This window comes from Momordica charantia (genome assembly GCF_013281855.1).
Source record: "Momordica charantia cultivar OHB3-1 chromosome 7 unlocalized genomic scaffold, Mcharantia_2.0 BLBB01000007.1, whole genome shotgun sequence".
In the NCBI taxonomy this organism is placed as follows: domain Eukaryota; kingdom Viridiplantae; phylum Streptophyta; class Magnoliopsida; order Cucurbitales; family Cucurbitaceae; genus Momordica; species Momordica charantia.
Window position 1 is genome coordinate 1791209 of NW_028275165.1, and position 10808 is coordinate 1802016.

A 10808-nucleotide genomic window follows, 5' to 3' on the forward strand; every position below is an offset into this window, starting at 1 on the left:
AAGGATCTGAAAACATCTATGGTAGTAGTGTTTACATAATTCTAAAGAGTTGGGGTGTTGGAGAATTCAAGTTTTCGTTGTAGTTTATGCAATATGTTCTTTGGTGTTTGGAAATCATAATTGATCTCCAAAATTGGTTGGTGCTATTGAAAATGGATGCAATTATAATCAGACATTTAATGACAGACATTGTAGTCTATAATAACACTAAAATAGATGTCGGATCACGACCGACATCATAAGTGACCTACATTGTAGGCTACAATAACACTAGAATAGATGTCGGGTCATGACCCACATCATATGTGACCATCATTGTAGGAAACAATGGCGGTCGCCTGCAATGACGGGCTTGACCCGTCATTGATACCCGTCCGACATAAAACGTTACAATAACACTCGAAACGATGTAGGACGCGCGTTCGACATCGTTTCGCTTCAATGACGGACAATGCCCGTCATTAAAATCCGATTTTGTACCAGTGTCAACTCAGTATATATATATATATCATCATTAAAGTCAAAGCAAAGTTTATAGCCCAAAATCAGTTCACAACATCCTCCCCCTTATAATATGAACTTAGCTATGCAATTTCATACAAGAAAAGAAAATGAGAAAATACAAAACCCGTGCACTAAAGAGTACAAAAGAAGAAGAAAATGAAGAAAAATAGCAGCCCTTCACTGTATCAGCTCCCTTTGTTGTCTTCTTCGGGTTCTTTTCCAAGTGTTTTCCCTCCTCTATTGTCTTGTTATCTCTAGGGTTTGATAATGATGAATCAATGGAGGCAACCTTGAATGCAAGCTTTTATACTCCTCCTCAATTTTAGGGCAACCAAAATGGATAAAACGGGGCCCAGCTCAATTTAAGGTGAATCTGCATTTTACTACAGTAAATTCTAAGGTAAAAATCTGTCACTATCAGCTCTGTCTTTTTCTGCTTTTTTGATTCCGATGCTACAACATCAAGAATGCTGCATCAAGATATTCAAAATGAGAACATTCTTCATAACTCTCAGCATTATCAGCAAAAATAAGGAGGATAGTGAATTCATAACATTCTTTGTACAAAATCATTGTAGATTGAGTGTTAGTGAGGCTATCCTAATTAGCTAATTTATATGAAATTTTACACACACAAATAACTCTCCAATAGATTTATCATTGTGTAAAAGTCAGGCCTGTTGCATTTTATCTTATCTTTGGTTAAATCGAATCTGATCCAAGATCGAGGTCAAAGTCTATGTAAAAGCCAGATCCATTGCATTTTATCTTATATTCGATTAAATTGAATCTGATCCAAGATCGTGGTCGGAGCCAGGTATGTTGCATTTTATCTTACCCCGATCCAATATCGAGATAGAAGTCTGTGTAAAAGCAAGGTCCATTTCATTTTATCTTTTTGTTAAATCAAACTCGATCAAAGATCAAGGTCGAGCCTTGTATTAAGCTAGGTATATCACTTATATTCCATTCCTTTAAATAAAATTTCCGCCTATCAAATATTTGGTCCAGCTCAAATCTTTTTTTTTTCATTTTTTTTATTAAAAAATTATTTATTCTAGTCTTTATTTGTTTTTTAATTATTGATTTTAAAGGAAAAAGAAAATAACTAGAAGTGTTAAAATTAAAAGCAATTAGATTATTTAAAAATAAAATTAGATTTTATTAAAATAAGAAATAAAAAAGGATTTGTTTTAAACTAAAAAGATCTTAATTTTTTAAGCAAAAAGAAGTTTAATCTATCAAAATCCAATAACATGACATTTTCTTTAACCCTCTTCATCCCATTTTTTTCTTTAATTATTCTGTACCCTCCCTTTGTTTGTTTCCCTCGTTAGTAAACCCTTCTTTCTCTCTCTTAAACACCCATTTTCTTTTTCTTTTCTCTCTCTCCACAACTCCACGTCTTTTCCATTTTCTTCCATCCTCTTACTCCGGCAGCAACGGCAGACTGGTTGTTGGAAAAATTACTTACCAATAATATTTTCTCCTTCCGTAGTTCCTCAGTAAAAATTAAGTCAATTACAAAAAAAGATAAATATAGTTGGAAAACGCAGTAAATGACACAAGAGATTTATACTGGTTCACCCTAAGTATGGGTTACGTAGGGTCTTCCGCGACAACGAGATCTAGTATGATATTGAGATAATACAATAATCTCTCAATCTAGAATCCTCAACAAAAGTCACCTAACTTCTAAGATGAACAACAATAAAATCCTACGAAACAAGAATAAAAAACCTCACAAAATACCTTCGAGAATTGGTTGCCGACTTTGCTCTAGAACCCCCGAGATTTTACCTCTGAAACTCTACCAAACACTACTGCCACACCTCTAAAATCAGTGTGCCAACACTGCTCCGACTGCCCGATGTATGCGACAACACACATAAACAAAACCTTAAATAAAACGGCTCTATTAATAGAGGTCGAAAATCCTAATCCTTATAGAAAAAAACAATATTACAATCATTTTTTTTTTTAGTTTCCTATTTTCGCTGCATTATCCCAACACCGGCAGTGGCCCAGCTCTTGCGACCTACAACAACCTGGAGCAGCAGTTTTCAGCCCGTTTTCTAGCGACCCACGACCTCAGATTCTGGCGGCGCTACCGGAACATCATGAACTCCGACAGCACAGTAGATCCGGCGACGACAACACTCCGAGACAGACCTTCAACAACCTCAATCCTTACGGCTTTTAAAACCACATCAGTGAAAAGGTGGATTATGAAGTTTTTTCAAGGGAGAAGGAAGCATTTTTAGAAAGTGAAAAACATTTTTAGAAAGAAGCCTTTTTTTAATAAGGAAATAATTTTTTTTTTTGGAAAACAAAGTTTTTTTTAAGGAAAAAATGTTTTTGGATTTTTTTTTTGATAAAAGGAAGGAGTAAGTTTTAAATTAATATTTTTTTTATAGGAAAATAAAAGTTTTGATAAATAAAAATTGTTTCAAAATAAAAGAGCTTTTTAAATGAAGGTAAATAAAAAATAAATTTAAATGAAAAGGATTTGTTTTAAAATAAGTTTCAAATAACGCTTTTTTGAAATAATAAAGAGAGTTCATTTTAATGAAAAAGTAACAAAACTTTATTTTTAAAACAAAAGAATTTTGTTTCAATTTTTTTTAAAAATTTAGTTTGAAAAATTAGTAAAATTTGTTTTAAATTTAAATTGAGTTTTTTAAATGAGTAAACGTTAAGTTTTTTTTTTCTTAAAAAAAAGGTTTTAATTATTGGCTTTTAACTAAAACTTTTTAGAAAAGAAAAATATAAGTTTTTTTTAAAAAGAAAATCATGTTTTTTTTTAATCTATCATTGTTTTTAAATACATTATTTTGAAATTAATTATTATTTCGAAAACTCCAATTACGAAAATTGGAAAGGATAGTTTTCCGATATAGATTAATTCATATTTTATAGTAAAATGTGAATTAATAAATGAGAGACACTTAAAAAACACAAAAATATTTTTTGTTTGGACCAAATAAAATAACACGATAATTTAAAATAAAATTTGGTAATCGTTTTTTAAACCAGTGTTGTATGGTGTTTACAACTCCCCTACACTCAATTGACTCTTAATTTTTTTAAGTAAATAACTAATCTCACCTTGTGAATGGTTGGTTGGAGTCATGGTTGGTTGATTGGAGTCATGGTTGGTGGTGACTCCAAACTCTTATCTCGACAGAGATCGATGACGTTAGCCACTTCGCGTCGCAATGACATTGCAACATAATGCACTGATTGCAGACTGACCCGACGTCGAAAAAACGAAAATTATAAAGAAAATCAATAGTTCTAATACCATGATGAATGTTAGGGACAAGAAAAAATAGAGAATAACAGAATACGATTTCACTGAATTAAATTCCGTAATCTGTAGAAATCTACCCACCAAAAAATTGATGATGAATATAAAATCTAAATCCCATAATATAATTTCTAATCATAAATCTAATTCAAATAATATCTACAAAGTAAAATCTAAATCATAATAGAAACCCGCTAATATAATTACAATCCTGTCAAATCATATCATGATTCAACGAAAATAAAGAATTCGATTAAAATACGATTATTCCATTGACGATTTTTCTAGATTCAGATAAAAAGTGGTGACACCGTAAGATTCTCCAAACTTATAATATGAACCCCAAAATTTTATTCAACATAGAGATTCTGTCGTCCACTAATCGATTGTTTGCTTTTTTTATTTTATTTTTGTTTTTTTGTGCTTTCTTATTCATCTAGAATCTTAATCTTAGATAGGTAGTTTAATACAACCAATGTCAATATACAACATTTATTTCATGTATGTGGTCAATGACATTTGTACAGTTTTTTGGTTCAATTTTTAGAAAAAAAAATTATTTTAAAAGAATTACAAATTTTCTATCAACAAAACTTTTTTTACATGAAATTTACATAATAAAAATAAGATTGCAAAAATAAACCCATAAACTATATAAATTGTTACAATATATCAGTACAATATTTGTTACAATATATAAATTGAGATATTGAGTAGCTTATGAGATATAGAGTAGTCATTTCTCACATACTAAACTCACGTCCACGCTCGTATGAGCTGCGTAGACTCCTTTTTCTGTGCCCATCTCACTCTCTATCTACATATATAAATTTAATAGAAACCCTCATCAATGTAAGCTAGAATTTTTACGCGCAAACTCTAATGTGAATTTGACACACCCAAGCAAATTCTCACTAAAATTGATGTCATTACTCCCTACTAATTGCTCTCATACCGGTTTGCTTTCCTATTGAGTTCTAATTAACTTAGACATCATAATTCAATAGAACACCATATCGATGTTAGATTTCTATGTATAGGTGAAACTTGATATAGGAGACGAAGACATATGTGGTACTCCTGTGGCAAATAGTCATATGTAGTGGGTCCCACGTAATCGTTCTGTTAAACCGTTTAGGGAATTCATTTCACTATTATAGATGGTTGGACATCTTACCTCGACACATAGCTTCTTAAGGGCTAACCACAGTGGTTTCACCAAGCTATTTGATATCGCTCTAGTCGAGCTGAATAGGTCAGACACCATGTATTTATGAAGTTGTGATGGGAAAAGTGTCACGTATGGCTATTTTTCCATTCTCTTTAGATGAAAAGTCATATTTTGCCCTCCAATGTCAGTAATAAAACATTGAGAAAAATGAAAAATGAAAAATGAAACATTATTTTGCTTTTCTTTATTAAAAAACTAAAATAAGTATCAAGAATTAAAAAAAATTAAGATACTACCACCAAAACCCTAAAATGTTCCAAATGGATAAAAATAGAATCATCTATTGCAAGACAGAGTAACTTTCCTTTTTGAGAAACTTTCATAATTCTCTCCAAAGAATCTTCGAAACTTTATTAAAGAATAAAAGGATGGTGAAAGTTTTATCTACCTAAAAAAGGAAAAAATAAAATATTACACCATTGGGAGATTGCCTTTCCCTACCTATAAATAGCATAGTTTACAAGAGGGACTAGCACAGCAAATCTCAGCTTTATATCACAAAAAAAGAGTCGAAAAGCTAAGAGTGAGAAAAATGGTTCAACTTCCAAGATATGTGGCACTGAAATCAAAGTACAATGCTAATTATTTGCGCTATGTGAATGAAGCTTCACCGGTGCAAACGTTTGTGCAATACTCTGGAGAGAGTATTTCGACTCCATACACAAAGTTTGAAGTGGAGCCAGCCAAATCCGATCCTTCATTGGTCAACATAAGATGCAGTTACAACAATAAATATTGGGTAAGTTCATCCTCAGATCCTCGTTTCATTATTGCAGGATCTGACAAGAGTCAAGAAGACAAATCCCAATGGACATGCACATTATTTGAACCATCTTACGATAGTACAAATCAAGCATATCGATTTCGCCATGTCTACCGTGGCTTCAACGTGTGCCTATGGAGAGACACTACTGCCTATCAAAACTGTTTGATCACACAACAGTCAACCCCTGATCCAAATCTCTGCGATCTCTGCACAATAACTGATTGGGAAACATTGCTCCCCTTACCAAACTATGTTGCTTTTAAAGGACTTGATGGATACTACCTAAGGTTTTTTGAGATTTATGTGGGTCTTCGTTTTCCATCTCCGACATTTTTGGTATTTGATACGATTGATATCGGAGAGGATGGTGTTGTAATGCGAACTTTCACCACCAAAGATGGAAGTATTTATATCACGCCAAACAACTCAACAAAATGTTGGAAGCTCTCACGTGAATCGTGTGATATTTGTGTAGATTCAGGAGACACAACAGGTAGCGATCCTACAACTTTGTTTTGGGCAACCAAACTTGATACCAATACCATTGCTCTACGCAACTTGAGCAACTACAACTTTGCCACGAGAACCCCTTTCCCCGCATTGAATGTTGATGGTCTTAGAGCTGACTCTAGGACCATTGAACAAGCTTCACATTTACAAATGATAGAGCCTCTGATTTCACGAGAAATATACGACGTATGTTTCCGACCAGGAGATGCTAGAATTTATGACCAAACTGTACTCGTGATGGCCACTGGAACTGCTACCAACGATACACAAGTACCCAACACTGTGACCTTGAATCTCAAGTATACAGATACAACTTCTAGCACATGGAGCTCATCGGTGTCAATGAAGGTGGGAATAAGCGCAAAATTCGAAGCGGGAATTCCACTTATTGATAAGGGAGAGATTACAATATCAGGTGAGTTTTCTAATTCATCAAGATCTTGGGCACACTTTGGGATGATTCCAAGATTCTAGCCTCTATCTTGGTCATCAAAATCAATCTCTTTTGTAATTATGATATAGCCACCATCTTTCTCAACTTGAGTGCTTTCATTTGAGCCTCCTATTTGTATGTTCTTTACCTACCTGTCTTAATGAAATGATATTTTTTCAGGTGAGTTTTCAGGATCGTACCAATGGGGAAAAACAGAAACCACAACAAAAGAACTACAAACAACATATCAACTAACTGTGCCACCAATGAGTACTGTGACTGTCAGCTTGTTAGCAACACAAGGCACATGCGATGTCCCCTACTCGTATACACAACGTGACGTTCTCACTACTGGAGATACAGTAACCTATTACCTTGACGATGGTGTCTACCACGGCGTCAATTCCTACAACTTCACATATAATACCAAAATGAAAGCATTTTAATATCTAAAATTATCATATAAAATAATTATGTTTGTGGGTAATATCTATATATATAATATAATAAAAAGGAAATACTTAACTCCTCAACAATAAGGTTGAGCAATCTTGTCCTCACCACTATTAAATATTTGACAACTCAGAAAATATGAATTTTTTTGTTTAAAAAATACTGAATTGTCAAATAAGACTTTTGGCGGTGAGTTCTTGCTCTACTTACCATAAGAAGCCTAAGTATTTTTCTAATATAATATATAGTATGAGTTATGAACTGAAAGTCATGATATATTAATAAAGTATGAGTTATATACACGTTTGTGTGGGTTCAAGTCATATTTGTTTGCATTTCCCCTCCCCTTGAGAACTAATATAAACGTGCTTTATTGTATTTCCATTGCTCGTACTGTATTTCCATAATTTCTTTTTATATATATTTATGTTAAATATATATGTGTATTAGGCCATGTTTGGAAATTTTCAACTTACTCTCCCTTTAAGAATTTTAAAATACCCAGTTTTATGAGTTTGTCAATTTAATAGGACAACTGTATGACCTTACAATTAAATCTAGTCCTTTTGGACCAATAAGCTATTCATGATGATTAGTCCCTGTACTTTTGTTAAAGTAACGATTTAGTCCCTTAAATATAATTTGTAACGATTTAGTCCCGGTACATTCAAATTAGTAAAAATTTAGTCCCCAAACTTTAATATGTAAAAATTTAGTCATTGTAATTTAAAGTTTGTAACGATTTAGTCCTTATCGTGAACTTTTTTTTGTTAAGTTTCTTATATATATCAATTGATAAACCAATGAGGGACCAAATATGTTTATATAATTAGAAAGATTAAATTGTTATATGATAAAACTTGAGACTTAATTTTAATAAAAATTTTCTCGATAAGGACTAAATTGTTAGAAAATTTAAACTACGAGGACTAAAACATTATAAACTAAAGTTCAGGGACTAAATCGTTACAAACTAAAGTTTAGGGACAAAATCGTTACTTTAGTCAAAGTACAACGACCAAATGTGTTTTTGAACCTTAAACTAAAATATATAATTCACTCTACTCAACTTAGTAAAGTGTATTTTCACATATTACATCCACTACAACAATTATTGGATTCAGCGATGAAAGCAAGCGACGAATTTTTTTTCGTCGCTTAAAATGCGACGCAAAAACTTTTCGTCGCTTAAAAATGCGACGAAACGGCGTTTGCGTCGCTGTGTTAGCGACGAAAGGTTGTTTGCGTCGCTGTGTTAGCGACGAAAAATGTTTCGTCGCTACGAACGACGTCGTTTGGCCAGCCTTTTAAAGCCAAACGACATCGTTGGCTGAGTATCATTTTTTTTGTAGTGATCATTTATTTTGTTAACCGATTTTAAAATTTGGTGAAAATAAGGTACTAACAGCAAAAAAATAAAAATAAAAAATAAAAAAAAAACAAAAAGAATATTTATGTATATACAATGGCGGATACAAAAATTTTGTAATTTTGTTTGAGGCTTCATACTAATTTTAATTTTCAAGTAAGTAATCTACAAATTTATAAATGTATGATTTCGAGGCCGGTGAGACTATTTTTGTAAATATGCCCTATCAATTTTCTTTTATTGCATCCCTCCATTTAGATTATAAAAGTATTAATAAAAAGCTAAACATCAAATATGACAATTTTATATTAAAGTCGAAGTTTTTACCAACTATTATATTTAAAATAACATCAAATCGTTAAATTCATAGTATATATGATGTAAAGTTAATAAAAATTTACTTTAAACTATCAATCCTCAAATTGTTGACTTCTTTGAATTCTTCAAAATTGAAACTAAAAATTATATAAAATAAGAACAACTGAATATGGATATTAAAAAAATGATGATTCAAAGAGAAGAAAAGAAATATCAGTACGATAATTTATAGAAAAAATATGAATAATATGTAACTACAATGTATAAATTAAAAATAAAAATAAATTTTGAAATTGTTAGCTACAGTTAGAACATAAATATGACAAATGGTGTATAAATTCAAAAGAATTTTTAAAAGAGTAGAAGATGAGTGACTACCAGATTTAAAATTAGAGTTTAAATGTCTCACTTATATATTCTCTTTCTTTTCCTTTATTAAAAATTGACATATTTTTTTTTTTTAGAAAATTTGCGATCCTTATCTCTTTATTTTCATTTTTTTAAAATTGTTATGATTTTCTTTTCCTTATTTAAAAATAAAATTGACAACACTTTTTCCAAATATTAAACTCACAGAAAATTGAACAGAAAAAATTGAAAAAATCACAAAATACAATAAAAGGAAATAAACATGTTCAAGGCTGGGTTCGAACACAGGCAGAAGTGGAGCATGAGGAAACCTAAATGAAAAAACAAAAAAGAAATAAAAATGTAAAAAACGGAGACACTAAGCCAAAAAAGAATCACATATTACATTTTTATATTTACTTATTTAATATGTTCAACCCAGCGTGCATCCTCCCTGTGTATATATATTAGACATAAAATTGAAAATTTTGAAAAATTGGATAGTAAATTAAAAAAAAATGTAGTTGCTAAAACATATATTTATGTCTTACTTTGATATACATTTGTGCCTCTTTAATATGATATACATTTGTGCCTCTTTAATATATGTCAAAAGCAATAAATTTATTATCTAACTTGAATTTGACTCAATGATAATTGGTATATATTTTTTCTCTTGAGGTTGGACATTCAAACTCTCATATCCTCAATTTATTGTTGTAGAAAATAAAAACAATAAATTTAGTTAACTTGTTTGCAGCCTATTTATACTTTTAAGGTTTTACCTTGACTGGATTCTTTTAAATTTGCTAGATGGATTCAAAGACTAAGAGTAGCCTAAGTAGCAACAATCACCACTCATCTCTTTTTCTTCTTTCTTTTTTCTTTTTATTATTATTTTGAAATATATATACCAACCATTTCTGTAAAGTGTACGTGAGAAACGTACAAAACGTATAAAAGGAAAGTGATGTGAAAGCACTCCAATTAACTAAAATTGTAGGAGAGCATAGCTATTTGGGATGAGCATAGCTATGTTTCTCATTTATCTCTCTAGAGATTTAAAATTTTTTTGAGGGCGTCGTACAGGACCGATAGATAATAAGTAGGCAGGCTTCTAAGAACGAATTGAATAAGAGCGGGTCTTCCTCCTAGAAAATATAGGAGAATTTCCAATTGTCGAATTTTCTCTCCAGTCTTTCGAGGATAGGCACCTAAAATGATTCTGATTTTGTATTGCCTCGATGGGGCATACTCAAACGAGAAATAGGAAGGTTGTGGATGGGAGAACCCCATATGTTGGCTAAGCCCTCAAGATCATTTGGAGGAATGTTGATTCCAGAAATAAGAGAATGTTTTAGAATGCGTTCTAAAACAAGAGAATGCAGCTGAGATATGGCTAAGATTCTTCATTATAAAATTTGGTTTATTCCCTTGTCATGTCATCCAGAAGTCTTTCAGAACTTGCGATTTATTCATGCTTACTCATTGCTCTTGTGACACCATACATTTCATCTCAATTTCTTCTTATCTCCTATAGTGATTCTAGGGAAAGTGGAATCCCCA

General features: G+C 31.7%; 1 protein-coding gene across 1 annotated transcript; it reads left to right on the top strand.

The window, feature by feature from the left end:
* The first annotated feature begins 5527 nt into the window (after positions 1–5527).
* LOC111014701 (uncharacterized) lies at positions 5528–7589 on the top strand. The gene is made up of 2 exons (XM_022289504.2): positions 5528–6736; positions 6935–7589. The coding sequence occupies exons 1-2, from the start codon at positions 5578–5580 to the stop codon at positions 7198–7200; spliced, it is 1425 nt and encodes a 474-aa protein (XP_022145196.2). The 5' UTR covers positions 5528–5577; the 3' UTR covers positions 7201–7589.
* The last annotated feature ends 3219 nt before the right edge of the window (positions 7590–10808 follow it).

Coding starts and splice junctions, on each gene's coding strand:
- LOC111014701 (XM_022289504.2), top strand. CDS start 5,578: ATGGTTCAACTTCCAAGATATGTGGCACTGAAATCAAAGTACAATGCT. Junction 6,737..6,934: donor GGGAGAGATTACAATATCAG/GTGAGTTTTCTA, acceptor ATATTTTTTCAG/GTGAGTTTTCAGGATCGTAC.